Consider the following 23,399-nt stretch of genomic DNA (forward strand, 5'->3'; position numbering starts at 1 on the left):
TCTATTTTAGGGGGCGCTGGTGCGCTCAGCACTGGCCCCCCTCTTGGGCGGACTCGGGGATTCTCAGGGACCTCACTTTCTTGGAACTTTTTCCCATCGTGGTTGCTGTGGTCATTTGGGGGCCTCAGCTGCGGGACAGGCGGGTCACTTTCTGGTGTGACAACCTAGCAACGGTCGAGGTCATCAACCGGCAGTCCTCTCGCTCTGAGCGGGTTATGTGCCTCATCCGCCGCTTCGTGCTAACATGCCTCGCTGTTAACATTACCTTCTCAGCCCGCCATGTTGCAGGTGTGGATAACGGATTGGCCGACGCACTATCTCGATTCCAGATGGAGAGGTTTTTTGCACTGGCTCCAGAGGCACGACGCACCCCCGACCCCTTCCCGGAGGAGCTGTGGCTGATTGGAGGGATACCGTAATGCAGGGAGTATTGTGCTCGGTGGCCCCGTCCACCCTCCGGGCGTACTCGGCAGCTCTCACCCGCTTCTTGGCCTTTGCTGGAACTGCTGGGGGTGATGGGACTTGGCCCACCTCTCAGGACGTCGTCCTGCAGTACTTGGCGCATCTCAGGGGTCTGGGGCTTTCCCCTCGTTCCATGCGGAGAGATTTAGCAGCCGTCTCCTTTTTCAGTAAGGCCCAGGGCTTCCCCGACCCTTGCAGCGGTTTCATTGTCCGTCGGGCCCTTGAGGGCTGGGCCAGGCTCACCCCGTTTCCCCCGGACCGCAGGCGCCCCATCACGCTGGACATCCTCGAGCGCGTGCTGCACGCATTGCCCGGCCTCTGTTGGTCCCCAGCCGAGGCCCGGCTCTTTCGCGCCGCCTTCACGGTAGCCTTTTACGGTGCTTTCCGTGTCAGCGAGATCGTGGCGGGTTCCCGTTCAGACACGTCGGGCCGCGCCCTGGCAGCCTCTGACCTGACCTGTTCCCCCCGCCTCGTGACCATCACCCTGCGGCGTTCCAAGACCGACCAGCGTGGCCGAGGGTCCACCGTCACGTTGCGGGCAGCTAGGCGCCAGCCGCTTTGCCCGGTTCGAGCGGTCAGGGCCTTCCTGGATTCCCGCCCCCCCGGGCCCTTCTTTATACATGAGGACGGGTCCCCCCTCTCTCGGTACCAGTTCTCCTCGGTGCTTAGGGCTTGCCTGCGGGCCGCGGGGCTTCCCTCCATGCAGTTTGGCTCACACTCACTTCGCATAGGGGCGGCAACCGTGGCTGCTGGCTTGGGGCTCCCACCGCCAGTTATTCAGTCCATCGGGCGCTGGCGCTCCAGCGCTTTCCGTTCCTACATTCGCCCCACCGGGGAGGCCTTGCACTAACGTTGTGGCTTGTTGTTATCTCAGGCAGGAGGAAGAGCGTTTGGGTGTGCGGCCACAGTATTGTCCACTGGGCGGGCAAGTACGCGGCAACCTCTGGCTGGGGCCAGCACCTGGGACTGGACGACCAACTCCGCGTCCGCTGGATGGGGGTCCGAGGCATGCTGTGGGAATCCCTCGTCCCCATGCTTGCGCACCAGGCCCGGCTGCAGGGCCCGCCGGACGCCATCGTGATTCAGCTGGGAGAGAACGACATCGGCAAGCGGGATTGCCCTGAGCTGAAGCGGTCCATGTGTGCCAACTTGGAGCATCTTCAAGGACTCTTCCCTCGGACGACCTTCCTCTGGTCGGATCTGCTGCAGAGGCGGGCCTGGCGGGGGGCGCGCTGCCCCAGGAAGGTGGACGGCATCAGGCAGAGGCTTGCACGTGCCATGGAGCGGTTTGTCTTGGAGAGGGGGGGCCTCCTTATTCAGCACCTGGACATTTCGCACCACCTGGAGGCGCTCTTCCGGCCAGATGGGGTCCATCTATCCAGCTGGGGGCAAGACCTCTGGCTGCAGGACATCAGGGATGGCCTGCTGGCCTGGCTGGGGTTTTAGGAGCGTTGGCGGGGAGCCCGGGAGGCCGGTCTCTCGTGGCGGTGGGCATCGGGTCAGATCTCGTTTGGGGGGGCCAGGGCCTGCGCGCCCAGGCCCCTCCCTTAGGGGATTCCCATAAGGAATCTTGGGGGTGAGTTCGGAGGAGCATGCCCAGCTCGGGGGCAGCTAGGAAAACTCACTCCCAGGTGGCTGGGGAGGCCACTCAGGGGTGTACACCCAGGTGACTCCCCAATAAGGCCACTCCTTGGGTCCCCCCATCAGCATGGCTGAGGGGGGTGGGTTATTCGGCTGGCAGGCGGGCCAGCCGATTCGATCTGGGATCTGACCCTCATGCCGCGCCAATGCTCCTTTGTTATGTTAATAAAGTTGTGGCCTGTTTTACTCCAACATCATTGTCTGTCAGGTTTTGTACCGGTCTTTCTCTATCTCAGCTTTTGTGGGGGGAGGCGGCGCAGCATTCCCTCCCCACTCTCAGCGCAGGCAGCAAGCACGTGTACAGGCAGCTGTTGATTTTGCCCATTTGTAGGTGGGAACCTACAGAAGGCCCTGTTCAGATGAGTGAAATTGCCATGGGAGAGAAAGATCCAGTCCCTTAGATATAAGGAACCAAGACCATGAAGGGCTTTACATGCAATAGCCAAAACCTTGAATTGAGCCCAATAACTGATGAGTAGTCAAAGGAGTGACTGAAGAACGGGAGAAATATGCATGCCCTGCATAGCTCCTGCTAATTGCAATTCACCATTCTTCTCCAAGTTGACTTTGAGAGGAGACCTATGAAGAGTGTATTACAGTAATCAAGTCTCAATGTTATCATGGCATGGACCTAGGTGGCCCAGATCATCCCTGTCGAGGTAGGAGACCATCTTTCAGGCTAGACTGAGTTTGTGGAAGACAGTTTTTCAGCTACATTAACCTGCTTTTCTAGCAGCAGCGCTGAATCCAAGATAACCCCCTAGGCTCTTAACCAAGTCTTCAAGGGTCAGCTAAACCCCATTGAAAGTAGAGAGCACAATGTCGTTCAAGATCTCTGCCTTTCCAACCAGCATCACTTCTGTCTTGTCTGGATTCAGTTTCAATTTGTTTGATTTCAGCCATTTGACAACAGATGTCAAACACTAACCCAAGATCTCTGTTTCATCACCTGGTGATTTGGATAGTGAGATATAGAGCTGCATGTCATCCACATATTGATGACATCTAATTCCATAGCTACAAATGATTTCTACTAAAGGCTTTACTTAGAGGTTGAATAACATGGGGGATAAGATTGTGCCCTGTGGAACCCCACAAGATAATTCCCACTCTGAAGATAGATGGTCTCCCACAACTACCCTTTGAATTTGTTCCATAAGAAACTATTTAAATCAGTGCAAAGCATATCCCTTGATACCTACTTCTGTTTCCAAATGGCTCAATCTCGAGTATCAAAGGCATATAAAATTCCTAATTTTAAACATAGGATGAAGGGGTATGAACCAACTGAGACTGAGATTAAAAGAGATCTTGAGATTGTTGTGAAAATGTTTAAGTAGTGGATGACAGCAGTGACAAAGGCAAGCTCCATGCTAGGAACTATTTAAAAAGTAAAACGGCCAATACTGTAATGTCCTTGTATAAAGCTCTGTGATGTGTCCTCATTTAGAATACTGTGTGCACTTCTGGTAGCCATATGTCAAAATGGATATTGTACTGGGATCTGTAGACTAATAAAGTTTTGGACTACAATGTCTCCTATTACTTGTTCCTTATAAAATGTAAAAACATGATTCTGCCACAAGTGAGCACTTAAACACTTTGACCACAAGTTAAGCAATTTAATTTTGATTCAATAAACCAATCCTTTTGTAGATCAGAACCACCAGTCATGAATGTCAGTGACCCTTCCTTAATTCATTCCGTGATGAATCAGGAAGAGAATATTAATCAGAACACATGTGAGATTATCTGAGCTAAAAAAATAGTCATTTTACTTATGCCAAGATGATTAACTCTAAAAAGTAATTTTAGTTAGTTACAGCTGAGAAATTTTGCCATTTTTCAGTGAGTGGTTAGAATGCTTTCTAGTGGAATGGAAGTCATTTATGTATCATCAGAAGCCACTTAATCACAAAGATCATCAAAAGTCAGTTATTGCTCAATAATTAATAACTGTTTCTTGTTAACAACAAAGCATGCCCCAGCCTCTGACAATCAGATCTTCAGAATCCAGGAACCATAGAGAAATTCAGTCACTGTGTTGTTCAGCAGGAGCAAAAGCTCCATACATAGTAGATATGCAACAAAACAGCAGAAGTTAGCTGAGTGGAATACAGTTAAAACATATCCCCCAAAAGTTAACATTAGAACTAAGAATTTCAAGGTTCAATTTGTGAAATTAATTTATACTTCTCTGGGAGCTCTCAAGAACTATCAGAGACCTTCTACCCTCTCACCACCACCCAGACCTAATCCAAAATTGCATGGCTTGTGTAACTCCATGTGTCCCATGGGTGGCCAGGATCATCATGCATTTTGTCTGCTTAGTGCCCCTCTCTCAGTGGCTGTGATTTCTTCATCCTGCCACCTCACCTTCTGAATCATAAGAGAAGTAAGATGAGCTTCTGTAGCAGGAAGGGCTTTTGGTGAAACTTTGAGCTTTTGGCTCCTGCTTTGCTATTTATACTCATTTTTGTCCTGTTTCAGCTTTGCCTATGTGTTTCTAGCATTAACAAACCAACATTAGACAATGCATATCTTATGACCAATCAAGTCAAGTAACTACATAGTATTTAAATTATTCCACAGAAGATGGCAGAGTAATAAGAAGCAACTCTGTGCTGCCCCTATCTCTTTAGTGTGTTATAGATCCAGAGGAGTTAGCCGTGTTAGTCTGTAGTCGAAAAGAGTCAAGTAGCACCTTTAAGACTAACCAACTTTACTGTAGCATAAGCTTCCGAGAACCACAGTTCTCTTCGTCAGTGTTTTGCATTGATTTGGACTTTTTTTTTTATGCAGCGGTAATTTGCCTTATTTATTGTTGTATATTTTCTCTTACTTTCAACTTGACATAAGTGAGTTTATAACTTTCAAGTATGAACTCATAAGGGGAAAGATACAAAGATGGCCCCTCCTTCCTCCCCTGGAGCTAGTGTGGAAGCTCTCTTGAAAAATATGGGGACTCAGTCAGAAAAACAATCTGAGCAACTAAAACAACTTTCTGTTAATGATATGGCAATTGATAAATTGATTCAACAATTTTGGGAGTCAACTGAGGCTATCAGTATATGAGTTCAACAGATGGAGTTTAAAATCTCTGCCTTGGAAGACTAAACCATTGCACATGAGATGGCTGTCTTAGCTTCACATAAAGTTCTCTCTAACCAAATCTCTCATCTAGAGACTTATATTCGACATCTCAATGTTGAATTTATATAATATAAATGTTGCTGTTGGATTATCAGAAGAGTCTGAAAAGACAGGACAGAAGAGGCTCGTTGAACTCATGGAGATCCTACTTCATGAAGTTCTACAGCTTCCTGCTGATCATCAGTTGCACTAAAGGCTGAAAAGACAAGATCTTCCGTGGGAAGCAAACACGTACCAATTCTTAATTTAATAAAAGTGCACAGTGCTAATATGTGAAGAAATGACAAGACAATAAATATTACAATGTAACCAATAAATATTCACAAAATGTACCAAGAAATATGTTTACATCCTATCAACTCTTAAAGTCACAAATCACTATTTCCAAGGACCATGAAAAATTCTTTGTCGCTGTACAAAAAGGTGTTTGAGTGCAGTCAGCTGGAAATAAATACCAAGGTTAAATCAATATCTTGCTCTAGATACAGAGGTAAGTCCAGTAAAGTAAGTATTCAGTTCATTACTTCCCTTGTATATGTATTCAATCCTTCCAGATTCATCACCTAAGTTCTCATCAATCACTATGCCAACCAACTGAACAGTATTTCAATAACTTGGTAGATCTTAGATGTGATTATTTGTTAGGGAGGGGGGGAATTTAATGTAAATATTAATATTTCTTTAGATCAAAGTACACCTTCTCATAAGGAACATTCTTCAGTGAGATCTATATGGCTGAATTGCATTTGTTTGATCTTTAGTGTATGTTACATCCAAAGGACAGAGACTATACCTTTATTTCTTCTGTACATCATAACTGTCTTCGATAAGATTATTTTCCTGTTTCAGTTGTGTTGATGCTGCAGATTAAAGCATGTGATACAGATGTAACTGTTATTTCTGATCATGCCCCTATTTTATTAGTTCACCAGTTTCCTGATTGGGTTAGACCACCAAGCTTATGGCATCTTAAAATCTCTTTGCTCAATGACAAAACTTCTAAAACACAGATGATAGTTGAACTTGCAGAGTATTTTAATATTAACCAAGGAACTGCAAATACTCGTGCTATTAAACAGAGAATTTGTAAAGCTTTTATCAGAGGCAATATTATTTCAAATGCATCTCACAAGAAAAAGCATAGAGAACGGGAAGAAATGAACATAAAAAATAAGTTGAAATATTTGCTAACTCAGTTTGTTACATCTCCCAATCCAGATCTCTATCGAGAATTGCAAAAGGTTAAATATGAGTTGAATAATATATTGTTAATGAAAGCAGAACATGATTTGAGCTTGCACCAGTCATACTGGGAACGAGGAAAGCGAGCTGGCAGATTATTGGCCCATTGTTTAAGGCAGAAAAAGAACAAGAATTATATTCCTATGATTGAGGATGAGGAGAATTGTAATGTACACTGCTTCAACTGAAATAAATTTGCAGTTTCAAAAGTTTTAGTCTAAATTATATAGTAAGGGGAAAGAACAACCAGAAGAAGATTGAGATATGGCTCAGCAACAGACACTTGCTTATTCTTTATATATGGATGAAATTAAGCCTGTGATAACAAATATGAGCACTGGTAAATGTGTTCCCTAATGAATGGTATAAAACCTTTTCAGATTTTTTAATGCCAAAATTACATCAGTTGTACAGTGAGATTTTTGAATCTGGTGCATTGTCAGCATCACTGCAGGATAAGGTTGCTATTCCCACACTAGGCACAGGGCATCCCCCACTTCCACCCTCCACCTCTCACCCCTGCTTACCAGGCCGGCGGGGGGGAGGACACAGGCCTCATGGGCATGCTCCTGGGCAGTGCAGCACACTCCAGTGGGCCCAAAACAGCATGGATCAGCCCAAATTTGCACACTGCTGCACAGGGGAGTGCTCCCTTGCATGGCAGCAGCTCTTCCAGGCTGATTCGGGCCTGATCTGGACCATTTCAGGCATGATTTGGCCCAATTCAGGACTGAAATGGCTCGGATCAGGCCGCTGCCAGGCAGGGGAGTGCTCCCCTATGTCACAGTGGTGTATTCCAGGCTGATTTGGGCCCAATCGGGCTGTTTCGGGGCCAATTTAGCCCAATTCAGGCCCAAAATGGCCCAGATCAGGCCACTGCCAGGCAAGGGAGTACTCCCCTGCACCGCAGCAGCCTGATCCAGACTGAATTGGGCCTGAATTGGGCCCCCAGTGAAGCATGGGAGTGCTCCCAGGGCAGCCATAGCCTGCGTGATGTCACTTCCTAGAAGTGATGTCATTGTGCAGGCCTGGTGGCATGCACATGCTTTGCACACAGATGAAGGAGACACCCAAAAGGTGGGTGCCGGGAGGCCCACCTCGCGCCAGGTGTACAGGGGGACCTGGCAACCCTACTTCAGGATGCTTATATTACTGTCATTCCAAAGTCAGGTAAAGACCACACTAATGCTAAGATATTAACTGCCGTTCTTGCTAACAGACTTCAAAATGTTATTAGAATCTTGGTGCATGTAAAACAGGTCAGATTTATACAAAGTAGGCAATCTTACATTGGCTGCTGATCTGATTGCATTAAATAGAGATCTAATCAAGTTGCTATTCTTTCACTTGATGACGAAAAAGCATTTGATAAAATACATTTTGTAGAGAAAATACATTTCAAATACATTAATTAAATTTTTGAAATGGATTAGAATTCTGAATTCATCTCCTAGATTTAGGGTACTGAAAGAGGTACTAGGCATGGTTGTCCTCTTTCTTCTCTCATTTTTGATTTATGCTTTGAATCTCCGACTTGTTCTCTTAGACAAAGTAATAATATACATGGCTTTCTACATAATTCTTTAGAATTTAAAATTATTTTATATGCAGATGATATTTTATTATTTATTTCAGAATCTCAGTCTTCCTTTCCTGAATTAATGAAACTGATTAATAATTTTGGTGGTCTGTCTGGTTATTCAATTAATTTGACAAAATCAGAATTGATGCTACTGGGAGACAATGTATCACAAAGTATAATTACTGAGGGACATTTCTGATAGTGCCCAGATGTTATTAATTATCTTGGAATGTTGAGTCCAAGGAATATTAAGGAATTTTAATAAACTGATCTCAGATATATCCTTGGATTTGGATAGATGGACAACTCCAAACATGTCATTGTCGGGTAAAGTAAACACACTCAAAATGATTATAATAACTTTAATTATATATGTTAATCATGGAATCCCTTTTTATATACCTTGTAGATATACTCATAAAATTAATACTTTGTTTTGAAAATTTATGTGCGTTTCAACACCACCCAAGATTTATTTAAAGAGGATGCAACTTTCAATTAATGAAGTATAGTTTGGTCTTCTAGACTTTAGTATTTATTTGTTAGTGTGTACAAACTATTGGAATCTCTTCTCTCACTTTGAGTATCTATCTTGGGCTCTTTTGGAGTCTCTTTTTTGAACTGCATTAGGGTGGACTGCATTAAGGTGTACTTGTGTTAAAAAAGGATTTTGTTCCTCCAACAATTTCTGCAGCTAGAGAAGTATGGCACATAATGTCATGACAATATCAATTTGACCCATTCTCACATGCTAAACTAACATTATGGTCAATTCCAGATTTAAAATTTGGGAAGAAATCTTTCCTATGGAAGGCTTGGACAGGTAATGGAATTTTTTACTTTAGATCAATGGGTAGGTAATGATGAGGAGTTCTTGCTATTTTTCCAACTGAGGTATAAATATGATTTGCCAACCTCTGCCAAATGGCAATATTTACAATTACATTTATTGTGTCTATGTGGACATAGTGACAATAACACTGCAATCTTATTTTCCTGGAAGTAAAGTTCTTTGAATAGACTCCAAGTAGATCTGCTTTGGCCTACACTGAAAGGCTAGCACTGATTTCCTCAGCAATTATCATTACCTAATTTGTGTCATTGCTTTAGTTTATAAGGGCAAAGTACTATTCGTCTTAAATAAATTAACATTAAGATTGTCATGAGCCAGCCAGCCAGCCACCCACCACCTCCACTCAGGATGAGGAAATGGAAGAAACTCAGGCACTGCACAGGAGGAATCCCCACCTGAGCTGCTGGATTCCAAACCAGAGCCAGCAAGAGAAGCATCAGGAAACAAAGGTTGCTTATTCTGGCAAGACACGAAAGAAAGGGAACAGGAGCCAGTGAGTCGGTCACCGCCCACCTCTCCCGAGCCAGCTGAACACAGAAGATGCCAGGAACACCTGATAGCTCAAGAGAGACAAAGAAGTTCCCTGGCCTTCCCAAACTCTGTACTCCCCAGGCACCACCCCAACTCTCCAGGAATTTCCCAAGTTGGCATTGGAAATTAGAGATGGGCACAAATCAAATTACAACCCCAAAAAGCGCACGAACCAGGCTGGTTCATGGTTTGCGAACCAGTGGTTCATGGAAGCTTGTTTCCACGAACTTCCACAAACTGGTCTACTGGGTTGTTTAGGTTGTATTAAAGGGGCAGTGTAAATGGCCATTTCCCCAGGGAAATGGCCATATAAAAGTTTCCTGCCACTTGCAAGTGGCAGGTCCCTTTAAACTATCAGCTGGCAGGCGGCAGGGGGGCTCCCGCCTCAGCGGACATTTGAGGGGCAGGAAGGCCATTTTCGGCTTCCTCCACTGCCCTGCGGGCCCAGGCAGCGGCGGAAGAGGCAAAAAAATGGCCTTGCTGTCCCTCACAGGAGGAGGGGGAGGATGCCGCGGCCCTGCAGGGCAAGGTAAGTGTGAGGCTGGGGCTGGGGGTGGAGGTGGGGGCTGGGCTTTGGGAAGTTTAAAGGGCCCTGCCACTTGCAAGCAGCAGGTCCCTTTAAACTATCAGCTGGCAGGCAGCAAGGGGGGGATCCCCCTGCCACCCGCCAGCTGATAGTTTAAAGGGACATGCCGCAAGGCAGGAAAGGGCCCTTTAAACTGTCAAATGCCCGTTTCCCTGCTGCTGCTAAGCAGCCAGAAAGGGGCATTTAAACCCCACAAACCACAAGCTGGTTCATAAAACTTGCCTCAGTTTGTGGTTCCTGGTTCGTGAAAACTCACAAACCTCATGGTTCGGGTTTTTTGTGGTTCATGCCCATCTCTATTGGAAATCTATCTGCCACAAATACAGATCTATAGCTATGTGAACAGTTTCTTCTAGAATATTGGCATCCACTAACTGTAATTTAAAGGAACAGAAATTTAAAAATTCAGCTGTATGCCCAATAACATAATATGTATATTTTTTCTATTTCTATTGATATTGTGTTTTGTACAATAGAACTGAAGATGTTGGTTGAAGAAACTTTCTCATGCTATAATTTTAGTCTTTTTATTAACAATATACTCCTTGAAGCTATTTCAATATTTTAATAATATTAACACATTATTGGTCCTTTATATAAGCCTGTGGACAATACATCAGCACCTCAACTCTTTTCCCCCTAAGCAACAAATATTAATAGTATGGATTAAGAGTAAAATCAAATAAGTGCCTTTCATGATTTTTCATATTAAAAACTATAACCATTTTACAAAATCATTTGCATAACAAATCTCATTCAATGTAGTATTGTTTTCTTTTAAAGTCAGATTTCCATTTCTTAGAAATGTAAGAATTTGAAACAATTTAACACACTGCATAAAATACAAGTAGTATTGCTGATGCTGGATTCAGGTCCACTAGCATCTTAGAGACCAACTAGATTTCCAGGGTATGACCTCTTGAGAATCAAAGATCCGCTCTTCAGATGCATGGAATGGGAAAAGGTCAGAAGCCACTCTTAGCCAGATGGCAACGTAGCATGGTTCCCCCCAAGTAACATATCATACTAGAAGCCGGCAACCCCGGATGATGCCCAGTGAAGCTGCGCAGCAGCCAAAGTTGGGTACCACAAGCACCACCTCCCCCTGACTAGCAGTCAGTAGAGCTGAGGCAGAGGGAACAGAGGCCTGCCCTCACCTCAGAGGTGGTGTAGGGAGGGTGGAAGATGCTCAGCCTGCTCAGCTGCAGAATAACTTCAGAGTAATTATATTTAATTCATACAACATTTTACCAATATGAAGTTTTGTTTTTTCAGCAAGGTAATGACAACCTTTAGCAACATGAATAGACCGAAGTTAAGGATAAACCTTATTCATATGTATGAAGATCTTAGTAATATCTTACAATTAAAATTTATAAATTACTATAGAAGACAGGGGGAAAGTGACCCTACACATTCCAAAATCATTTATCCCTGGAAAAAGAATCAGTCTTATATCAATGAGGAGAACCAGATCTGAGTAAAGAAGATTATGACCAACTATGATCTTTTTAAAAAGAGAATGTGGCACAATTGATATAATATTGAACTGAGACCAGGAAGATCAAAAGTCAATTTCTTAGTGAGCCTAGAGGCTTGTGGGGTGCCACTGGAAAAAAAACATCTCTCACATAGGCTGCTTCCACACAGACAGAATTATCTGTGTAGCTCTCATTACTGCTGCAAATTCACAAGTATCTGCAGCTGGCAACAAAGCATCCAAACAGCAGTTTTCCCCATACCTTCCTTCCCTTTCAGTCCCCAGCAGCCATGACCACCCATACTGGAGGAATTTTTTAAAAAAGATATGGAATTGTGAAAATGCTACAGCTAAAACAATCTATTGTCATTGTCATTGTCAGCATTTTTTTAAAAAAAGCCTCTGCCCTGTATACTGTGGTATTATAAGGGAAAACGTTCAGTCTGCACCTACAGAAATGCACACCTTCCCATCCACATGGGATCCCAAGGCACTTTGATTATAGTCTTTCCAAAAAGACTATACCACAAGATTACAGCAAAGCAGAGGGAAAGAGAATAAGGATGAATAGCTAATGATGTCAAGTGGATGCCCCCCAACATTCGGTTTCGTTTTCTCAGCCATGCCGGACGCTCCTCTCGGCTGGTCCGGGAGGAAACGACCGGGCACCCTGACCGGGCGGCTGATCCGCAAGGATTAGCCCCCAGGACTCCCAGGGAGGGAGCCAGGGTCCGGGACGCGGCGGGAAGAACTCCCCGAAATCAATGCGGGGGGGAATTGCCCGTTTGTCCCTATGGAGGCCGGCAGACGTGCGCGGCGCCTCGAGTGCCGCCGGGCAATGAGAAACGGCAAATAAAAGAAACAGGCGGAAGCCCGTAAACAAGCGAATCCCTTCTGTTCTACAAGCGTTTGTGAAGGAGAGGTTGATCTGAAAAAGACTCGTTCTTCCCCTTCGCTGAGTTCCAGAATTTTGTTGGCGCCCCCCCCCCCCAAATGGCAGCAAAGAAGCAAAGTCCCGCTCTCGGTAAGTCAATCTCGGCTACCTTGAAGGGGGAGTCGCTCGAAGAGTTGGTGCGCAGGGCGGTGGTGGAAGCCATAAAACCCTTTGTTGACAAGCTGAATGAAACTGATCAAAGGGTGGGCTTAATTGAAAGCGAAGTGAAAACCATTAAGGCAGCAGCGGGGGGGCAGAGATGTCTGCTCTGGAAAGTGCGTCACTTGTGAAGGCTACAAAAAAGGAGCTGAAGCTGGTTGAGAACCAGCTGATCGGGCTACAGATGGAACGAACGCAGACAATTTTGCGTCTCCAAAACGTGAAAGAGGAGGAAAAAGAGGATCTGTGGGAGGTGGTCTCAGAACTATTGGCGATACCCGCGAGGACGACTAAAGAAGAGGTTAAAAGCGCCATTTTGGAGGTCCGTCGGGCTTCTTCAAAATATGCAACAAAGCGACAGTTGCCTCGTGAGATCATTATTGACTTTTCATTTAAAAAGATTCGGGACACCATCCTATATAACTCATACAATGCGGATTTGGACTTTATGGGTTTGAAAGTCAAGATTTTGAAGGACGTTCCATTTCTAGTCCGGAAACGGCGTTTTAAATATAAAAAGTTTGCAGCTCTTCTGAGGGACCATGGAATAAAGTACAAATGGTTATTCCCGGAAGGAATATGGTTCAGATATAAAGATCAGGCCTATAAGATATTATCAGAAGATCAACTAAAGGATTTTGAGAATAAAAACCCAGAACTCTGCTGCACCGAGAACGAAGAAAAGGAGGAGCCGGAGGGGGGGGAGGAGGAGGAGAGCACCGCAACAGCGGTTGCACAGAGAGAACTGCGTCCGGGACCTAGAAGGGGGAGGAAAGTTTAATCAGAATTTGAAATGTTTATTCTTTGTATGATTAACCACTCCATCATTATCCTATGGAGCTATTTTTGTATTATGACAGTATGAAGGGAAAACATTGAAGTGTAGTGTTTAGTGTTTGTAGTTCATTCCCCCCCCTTTTTTCTTTTTCTTTTTTTCTTTTTCCACCCCCCTTTGTCCCTTCCCTCTCCCCTTTCCTTGTGATAGTCTTGTGTAGTGCTGTGTAGTGTTTTGTAGTTATGAAAAATAAAAAAAAAATTATAAAAAAAAAAGTGGATGCCCCCCAACAGTGCTTATGCAAGCCAGACAAGGGGGAATAAAACATCCATCAGGAAACAGCCTTCATCTAGTGGCATGCATTTAGACATAAACAAGTGACAACTAAACCTAAAATTAGTTGCTTGAGTTGGCTCAGGGAAATGACCCAATACTCCCAAAATTCCAGAAGCAATGATGAATTTTCTTTTGGAATTTTGGGAGTGTTTGGGGTTTCTGGAGGCACAGGCATGGGGAAGGAGAGAGAGGAAGTGCCCCTGGTAAACTGTTCTTTGGCAGCACACATGCCCTTTACATTTTAAATTTAAAGGGCTCATGTACTGTAACCACAGCTTAGAAAGCCTCAGTATCTGTGTAGTCAGAACTATGTACTGTCCCTTTAACAATTGGTACTCATGGGAATTGTAGTCCCCCTTCAATATAGAAGTTTATTGTAGGCTTCCTGTGAAGGTGTTAAAAACTTGATTGTCCTCTTCCTCCCTTTGTTTGGGACGCTGCTCCTCAAGCAAGGATGCGACAGTTATAACGAATTTACCGCTTGTCTACAACAAATCTGGACCAATAAAGATGTATCTTGCTTATGTTTGAACCATGCTGCATTCACTGGCTAAAACTGTGAGTAAGGATCCCTTTTACGATCTGGGTTGAGAAAGGCAGCGCGTTGAACTATCTGGAAGCCAGCATCTTTCCCAGCTGCTTCCAGAATAGTAAATTCGTTAAAAGACTCGTCTTGATCCTTCACAAAGTAATTTCAGTAAGAAGCATGTTCTGCTCCTTCATAACTACAGCATGTTTGCTCTTGCAAAGATAAAAAATAACATGTGTGCATGTGCATGAAGACGGGAAACAAAACAAAATCAGCTCCCTCTTCTCCTGGCTGCAAAGGTTCCCTTTGTCCTGTAAATGCTGATACTGGCGCCTTTCAGTTGCTAATTGACTGATCAGCCTGGGAGCCCACCTTCACTAGCCGGAGAAGGAGACCAGCAACTTAAAAATAAGAATGTTTCAGCCGCCTGCATGCTTTATTCTCAAGCAGAGGAAATGTCTCATGCCTTCAACCTGTTGCTTGTGATTTGAATGCTTCTTAACTCAAAGTGGAGGAGAGCTCCAGTACGGATCACCTCTCTCACACCGCTTTGAATATACCTCATGCCCTTGAATCGCAAAACAGCAATATTGCTCAGGGCTATGCTTCACGCCAGCCTGCTCTTGTAATCCAGAACGCTTTCGTCACAACCCCAGATGCTGAGCACACAAAGGAATTCATACTCTGAGGAGCACATGCGTTTGAAAGCATCTCCAGAATCCAGCACTAAGCTGGGAAAAGTTGCTGAGCGCAAACAACTCCTCAACACAGAATTCTGATCCGCACAGCTAACAAGGGGAACCTGAAAAGCATTTAGCATAAGAAGAGTAGGCACAGCTAAGGAGCACACCCACACCCCTAGTGGTCACTTAGAGCAACTACAACTGAATCCTTATAAAGCTCACTCACTGCGCCCCCGGTGGCCAACCTAGGAAGTGCAGCCAACAATTCTGTTCAAGCCATACAGAAGTCACGTGCTTGCGCTACCACAACAGTGCCACCGCAACAGCGCTACCCTAGTGGGCTGAAGTAGTACTGCCGCTTTATCACTGCATCCCAGTGGCCAACCTAGGAAGTGCAGCCAACAATTCTGTTCAAGGTATACAGAAGTCACGTGCTTGCGCTACCACAACAGTGCCACCGCAACAGCGCCACCCTAGTGGTCTGAAGTAGTACTGCAGCTTCAAAAAAAAAATTTTTTTTTAAATTTTTTTTGCCAAAATGGAAACTCCTGTGGGACATCTGGCAGGTGAAGAGGATATCATAGATCCTGCCAACACACCCACTACTCCCTCCAATGGCAATGATGAAGCTGAGTCCAAACGTCCACCACGGAAAAGAACACTGACTCGCAAGATGCGAGATTTGTTATCTGCCAAGAAAGCAGAGAGGCTCAAGGAGTCTGAAAAGCACTGGCTACGGATACAAAAGTGTCTGGGAAAACTGGATAAAGCAGCTGATGTAGACGATCTGCACGATCTGAGAACACTTCTGACTAGCGAGTTTGTGCACTGGACGGCTCATATGGAACGCGTGCGTGACATCTTGGATCAGCTGGACACAGAGGAAGCATTGGCTGAACAGCGACACCTTCAAGAGGTGCACGACACACAGGAAAAGCTCGTTGATGACGCCATGCGTAATTTGGATAGACGCATCAAGGAGGAGACTGACAAACTTCTTGATTCTGCCAGTGGTGAACCACGTTCTAAAGCCGGTTCTTCATGCAAGTCCAGACATCCGTCCTCCACTTCTTCATCGTCCAAGCACAGTAAGTCATCCTCAAAACGCAGTAGCTGTTCTCATCGATCTAATACCTCCTTGTTTGCCTTGGAGGTGGCCAAAGCAAAGGCAGAAGCTGCTGCGGCAACCAAGAGGGCTGAATTTGCCAAGAAGGAAGAAGAACTGATGAAGGAAGCTGCCAACAGGGAAGCTCAGCTACGGAAGGAAGCTACCGACAGGGATGTTCAGCTACGGACACTCCAAAAGGAAGCAGAAGCAGCGGAGTTACGTGCCAAGGCGAAGGCCCTAGAGGACGGCTTCCAGGATTCGGATTCAGATCACAACCTGCCACAGCTGGAGGAGCTGAATCCAACTCTACGGGTACTGACCTATGTAGAAGAACAAAGTGCCTTCACAAAAGGCCTCGCCGCACTAGCGCTTGACCCCGCTGCTCCGGAATTCAAACCAGTGGAGCCTACCCAGCCTGTACCTTCCATGCCAGTCCAGACCTCGCTCAGGCTTGTGGAGCCTCTGGACACCCTGGATCCAGACGTTTTGCCCCGGGCCCCAACTGCTATTGCTGCACCCATGTTGCCTCAACCATCTGCTCCTGGCGGCCCAGCCTCAAAGCTCACCGCTCCTGTTCTTATGCCTGTGTATGCACATCGGTGGACAAAGCGGGACCTTGCTGAAAGAGGCATGCAGAAGTTTTCAGATCACCCAGAGGACTACTTGCTCTGGAAATCAAAGTTCCGCAATGCTACTAAAGACATGGGATTACAGGCAAATGAAGAACTCACACTTCTAGCTGCATGGCTGGGACCTGAGTCTGCAGCCCAGGTGGACCGCATTCATGCAGCTAATGTTGAGGAACCCGAAACAGCCTTGCCGCTAGCGTGGGACCGGCTCGACAAACGTTATGGCGACTCATCGGAGCTTGAGGTCACACTCATGAGGCGCCTGAACAAGTTCCCCAGAATACCCTACAATGAACCACGTAAACTTTGGGACTTGGCTGATCTTCTTACTGAGTTGCAGGCTGCTAAGAAGAATCCAGCACTACCAGGGTTAGCTTGCCTCGATCAGTACTACACACAGAGGAGCATCATAGAGAAACTGCCACGCCCGCTTCAAGATAAGTGGGGTGACACGGTGAGCTCCTACAAAAAAGTACATCGTGGAGCATACCCTCCTTTCTCAAACCTCGTGAGTTTCATCGCCTCACTGGCGGAGACACATAATGATTCCCAATGCGGATATTATGCGCACCCCAATGAGCCTCGTGATGAGAAGACTCATTCTCGGGACATCAGGACTGTGCCTTCACGGGATACCAGGCACAAGCCTCTACGGGACTCCATAGCCAAGACAACTGCTTCGGTGCTAAAAACAGGGGTCTCCACGACGCCTGGCGAAGCCACCGTAAGTAAACCTTCAACATCGAAGTCGCCAGCGCAGCCATCAGCACAGAAGTCGACGGCACGGCCTACGTATTTCTGTCCACTCCACATGGAGGGACACTCTGCGAACAGGTGCTCAACTTTCAGGAAACTGCCACTGACAGTGAGGAAGCTCACGATTTCAGAGCTCAAGATGTGCTCCCGTTGTTGCCAGTCTCGAGAACATGCCTCAACTGATTGCAAGACTTATATAAAATGCTGCGAGTGTGGCAGCGACACACATGCAACTGCCATGCACACAGATGCCACACCAACACAGACAGTTGTGTCGGACAACCCTGCCTCCCAAGGAGAGAAGCCTGTTTCGGCCCACTGCACTCAAGTGTGCGGCGTTGGAAGCAACAACCGGTCCTGCCATCAGATATGTCTCGCCAAAGTCTTTCCTGCTGGCCAACCTGAACAGGCCATCAAGATGTACGTCATCCTAGATAGCCACAGTACCCAGTCCCTGGTCGACCCAATATTCTTTGAGCTCTTCAACATATCAGGGGATGAACTGCCATACACCCTCAGAACGTGTGCTGGGGTCCAGCGCACGGCGGGGAGGAGAGCCGCCGGGTTCCAAATTGAATCTCTCGACGGCAGTATCCAGTTCTCTCTACCTCCACTGTTGGAATGCGATGCCATACCAGATGATCGCGAAAAGATTCCGACACCAGACGTAGCGCTCCATCATCCGCACCTACAATCAATAGCAGATCACCTTCCTGCCCTGGATCCAGATGCACAGATCTTGCTTCTGCTAGGGATAGATGCTGCCGATCTGCTAGTTTGCCACGAGGTGATTGTTGGACCTCCTGGCACCCCACATGCACAGAGGTATGACCTAGGATGGGTCATAGTGGGGAACGTTTGTGTAGATCGCTTACAGATACCAAACCAGATGAGCGTCTTCGCCACAACCATTATGGATAATGGACGAGCCTCACACTTGAAGCCATGTCCAGAACACTTCACACTAACGGAAGAGGACTACGGCCTTGGAACTACAGTGTTCCGAACAACCAAAGATGATAACATGCTCGCCCCATCCATGGAAGACAAGCAATTCCTACAACTAATGGAAAAGGAACTTCAGCAAGATGACTCTGGAAGTTGGATTGCTCCACTCCCTTTCCGCACACCTAGGCAGCGATTGCCCAACAACCGTGAACAAGCCCTATCTCGACTCAACACCTTGCGCAGAACCCTGGCAAGGAAACCTGAGATGAAGGCCCACTTTGTGGAATTTATGGACAAGATGCTGCAGAACAAGCATGCAGAACTTGCACCTCCACTGCGAGAAGGAGAAGAATGCTGGTACCTGCCACTCTTCGGGGTATACCACCCCCAAAAGCCCGGCCAGATCAGGGTGGTCTTCGATTCCAGTGCCCAGTTTCAAGGATTCTCGTTGAACAAGGCCCTCCTAACTGGACCGGACCTAACCAACAGCCTACTTGGTGTACTCATCCGCTTTAGAAAGGAAGCCGTAGCCGTCATGGCGGACATCCAGCAGATGTTCTATTCCTTCCTCGTCAGAGATGATCACCGCAACTATCTACGCTTCTTATGGTTCAGTGATGAACTGCATAGCCAGAAGATTACCGAGTATCGCATGCGAGTCCACGTGTTCGGCAATGGACCGTCCCCAGCAATTGCCAACTATGGGTTGCATCAAACTGCACGCATAGGAGAAGGGAAGTACGGCCTGGACGCAAGGCAATTCGTGGAACGGGACTTCTATGTGGACGATGGACTGAAGTCCTTACCCACTCCAGAAGAAGCCGTGGACCTGCTAAAGAGAACACAACAAATGCTGGTTGCAGCCAATCTTAAGCTGCACAAAATTGCATCCAACAGCACGAAGGTGTTGGAAGCATTTGCTCCAGAAGACCATGCCAAAGGACTTCAGGACCTAGACTTGGGTGGCGACACTCCCCTCCTCCAACGCAGCCTTGGACTGAGTTGGGACCTGAAGAAGGACACCTTCATCTTCCGAGCACCAGCCCAAAAGAAACAGTTCACACGACGAGGAGTCCTGTCAGCAGTGAACAGCTTGTTTGATCCCTTGGGGTTTGCTGCACCTGTGACCATCCAAGGAAAACACCTCCTACGCACTCTCTCCTTGGGCACCCAAGACTGGGATGAGCCTCTTCCCCCTGACCAAAGACAGGAATGGGAGGCCTGGAGAGGTTCGCTCAACTGCCTGCAAGCCGTCCAGATCCCACGCACCTACGTACCAGTCTCACCTGCCGCCGCCTCCCGCAGGGAGCTACACGTCTTCTCAGACGCATCCACGAAAGCGATTGCAGCCGTAGCATATCTGCAGGTCGTTGGCGGGGAGAACCAAGTCCACGCGGGCTTCATCCTGGGGAAAGCTAAGTTAGCCCCGCTACAGGGACACACCATCCCGCGTCTGGAACTATGCGGTGCTGTGCTTGCTGTGGAGCTTGCAGAGATAATAGAGAGAGAGATGGACCTTACCTTTGATGCCACCACCTTTTACACAGACAGCAAAGTAGTCCTCGGATACATACACAATCAAAGTCGTCGGTTCTATGTGTATGTCAGCAACCGAGTAGAGCGTATTCGACGATCCACATGCCCTAGCCAGTGGCGACATGTTCCTACGGATCAGAATCCAGCAGACCACGCAACACGGTCTATCCCTGCCTCAGAGCTGGCTGAGTCCTCCTGGCTGAAAGGACCTGACTTCCTCCTGCGCTCGGTCAATCCAGTACAGCACGAGGAGGAACACTACGAGCTCCTAGACCCAGACCAGGACAAGGAAGTTCGGCCTCAAGTCACCTGCATGAAAGTGGGAGTCAAGGCCGACCGCCATCTAGAAGCAAAGAGATTTGAACGATTCTCCAAATGGAAGCCACTTGTTCTAGGGATGGCACGCCTCATCCACTTTGCTCGCCACCAGAATACAGAGCCAACCTCGTCAGAAGTACGACGCAGGGCAGAGCTCCTGATTTTCCAGAGTGTACAACACGAGTTCTATGTAGAAGAACTTGAAAACTCCAAGAAAGGGTTGCCTACACCCAAGAACAGTCCGCTACTTAAGCTGAACCCCTACCTCGATGATGATGGCTTACTTCGGGTAGGAGGGCGTCTGAAGGCAGCTGATGTAGGCTCAACAGTAGCAAACCCTATCACCCTTCCAGCTCGACATCATGTGACTGTCCTCTTGGTGCGCCACCACCACGAGGGGGTTCATCATCAAGGACGTCACTTCACAGAAGGAGCCATCAGAGCAGCGGGCCTATGGATTGTGGGAGCGAAAAGATGCATCGCTGCAGTTCTACAGACCTGCATACAATGCCGGAAGCTCAAAGGTCCCCATCAGCAGCAGAAGATGGCCGACCTGCCACCGGATCGACTCAGCACTGAGCCCCCTTTCACTAACGTTGGACTTGACGTATTTGGCCCCTGGAATGTAGTGACACGCAAGACCAGGGGAGGACAAGCCAACAGCAAGAGATGGGCAGTGCTATTCACATGCCTGAGCATCCGAGCCGTACATATCGAAGTGATTGAGTCCATGGATGCTTCCAGCTTCATAAATGCCCTCAGAAGATTCCTTGCCATACGGGGACCTGTCAAGCTACTGAGGTCTGACCGTGGCACGAACTTCATTGGTGCCTGCAAGGAGCTAGGAATCAATGGAAGCACAGATCTGGACCCAACCCTCAGCAGCTACCTGAGCGAGCAGAATTGTAAATGGATCTTCAACCCTCCCCATGCCTCTCATATGGGAGGAGTGTGGGAGCGCATGATTGGCATTGCGCGCAGAATATTGGACTCTATGCTAGCAGGAAAACCTTCTCTCACTCATGAGACCTTGGCCACCCTCCTGGCAGAGGTGTCTGCTATCATCAATGCCAGACCTTTAGTTCCAGTATCATCTGATCCTGAGAACCCTACCATCTTAACACCAGCCACCTTGCTGACACAGAAGACAGGCGCCTGGCCTGCACCTCAGGGAGACTTCATCTCTAAGGATATGTTCAAGCAGCAATGGAGGCAAGTTCAACTCCTCGCTAACACCTTTTGGAAGCGATGGAAGCAAGAGTACCTCCCAACTCTGCAATGCCGACGCAAGTGGGAGAAGTCTGAGCCCAACCTACGAGAAGGTGATGTCGTCCTCCTGAAAGACAAGGACGCTCCTAGGAACTCGTGGCCCATGGGACTTATAGATCGAGTTCTACCCAGCGCGGACGGGTTGGTCCGCAAGATTGACATTCGTGTAGCCAGACACGACGGCCCGAAGATTTTCACCAGACCAGTCACCGAAGTGATCCTGCTTGTTCGGAAGACTGATCTTGAAGACTGAAGCTCAAGCTTTGCATGCCATTTGTTGCTTATATGCTATATTTAGCCTTTATTGCCTAGTTATGAGAATAGTGTAGCATGACATATATGCTTAGACTTGTTAGGTTACTCCACTAGCTTGCATGTTGGGGTGGAATCCATAGGATCCCAGGCGGGGAGTGTACTGTAACCACAGCTTAGAAAGCCTCAGTATCTGTGTAGTCAGAACTATGTACTGTCCCTTTAACAATTGGTACTCATGGGAATTGTAGTCCCCCTTCAATATAGAAGTTTATTGTAGGCTTCCTGTGAAGGTGTTAAAAACTTGATTGTCCTCTTCCTCCCTTTGTTTGGGACGCTGCTCCTCAAGCAAGGATGCGACAGTTATAACGAATTTACCGCTTGTCTACAACAAATCTGGACCAATAAAGATGTATCTTGCTTATGTTTGAACCATGCTGCATTCACTGGCTAAAACTGTGAGTAAGGATCCCTTTTACGATCTGGGTTGAGAAAGGCAGCGCGTTGAACTATCTGGAAGCCAGCATCTTTCCCAGCTGCTTCCAGAATAGCTCATTTACCATCAAACAGCTGGGAGTGTGTGTTCTAAATAAAGGGTGGTAGGCCTGGTCTCTGGAGTCAGGAAACTAGCTCTAAAATAATGGCCCTTTGAAGCTTAGAGACATTATTTTAAACGCCCACAGCAGCAGCCAATCCAGCTGCAGGCTCCCTTCTGCCTTGCTGGCAGCAGAAACAGTGAGGGAAGAGGGAGGAAGAACATTCATAATAATGTCTCTTTAAAATGTTAAGGGTTATTATTTTCAATGAGAGGTAGACCTGACCCCTGGGACTCTGGAGAGTGGTATTTAGAGCTTCTGTATTTAGAGCTTCCTCCCCCAAAGGTGGACCTGACTTCCAGAGATCAGAGGTTAGGCCTTCCCATAGAAAACAAAGGTGGAGTAATCATCCTGAAATTCTAGAATCTAATAAAAGTTCTTGAAACAGAATGCCAAACCGGTAAAAACACTCCTCCAAATTTTGGGTAACAATAAGGAGCCCTCTGCATTTTTCATTAAATACATTCTTAACAGATGCAGAAATAGCATTAAAAACTATCAAAAGTTTTATTGTACCTCGTGTGTTAGCCTCCCAGCATCTGAATAAAAGCGCCTGCTCCAGTTTGATTCCATCCATCCCCAAGCAGCTGATAGTAAAATCACTAATATTATGAGAAATGGCCAGAAGCTTCTTGACTTCATTGTTTTAAATCTGAGGAAACAAGACAACAGTATTAAGCGCAGCCAATATAAAACTAATTATGCTGAAGTTATAAGAGCCAGTTTGGTGTAATGGTAAAAGCGGCGTGACTCTAATCTGGAGAACCAGGTTTGATTCCTCACTCCTCCTCTTGTAGCCAGCTGGGTAACCTTGGGTCAGTCACAGCTCTTCCAGAGCTCAGCCCCACCCACCTCACAGGGTGATTGTTATGGGGATAATAATAGCATACTTCGTAAACTACTTTGAGTGAACATTACATTGTTCTGAAGGGCGGTATATAAATTAAATTGTTGTAGTTGTAGTAGTAGTTATTATTATTATTATTAGCAAATGTGAGATAGTGTCACATGATAATATTATTTCAGCAATCACTCACATAG

General features: G+C 46.7%; 1 protein-coding gene across 1 annotated transcript in view; it reads right to left on the reverse strand.

The window, feature by feature from the left end:
• FSTL4 (follistatin like 4) overlaps positions 1-23,000 on the reverse strand; it is a 733,440-nt gene extending 710,440 nt beyond the window's left edge. The window contains exon 1 of the mRNA XM_054977698.1: positions 22,875-23,000. Within this exon, the coding sequence (XP_054833673.1) occupies positions 22,875-23,000 (126 nt within the window). The remainder of the gene's footprint in view (positions 1-22,874) is intronic.
• Between the last annotated feature and the right edge of the window lie 399 nt (positions 23,001-23,399).

This window comes from Eublepharis macularius, chromosome 4 (genome assembly GCF_028583425.1).
Source record: "Eublepharis macularius isolate TG4126 chromosome 4, MPM_Emac_v1.0, whole genome shotgun sequence".
NCBI lineage: Eukaryota > Metazoa > Chordata > Lepidosauria > Squamata > Eublepharidae > Eublepharis > Eublepharis macularius.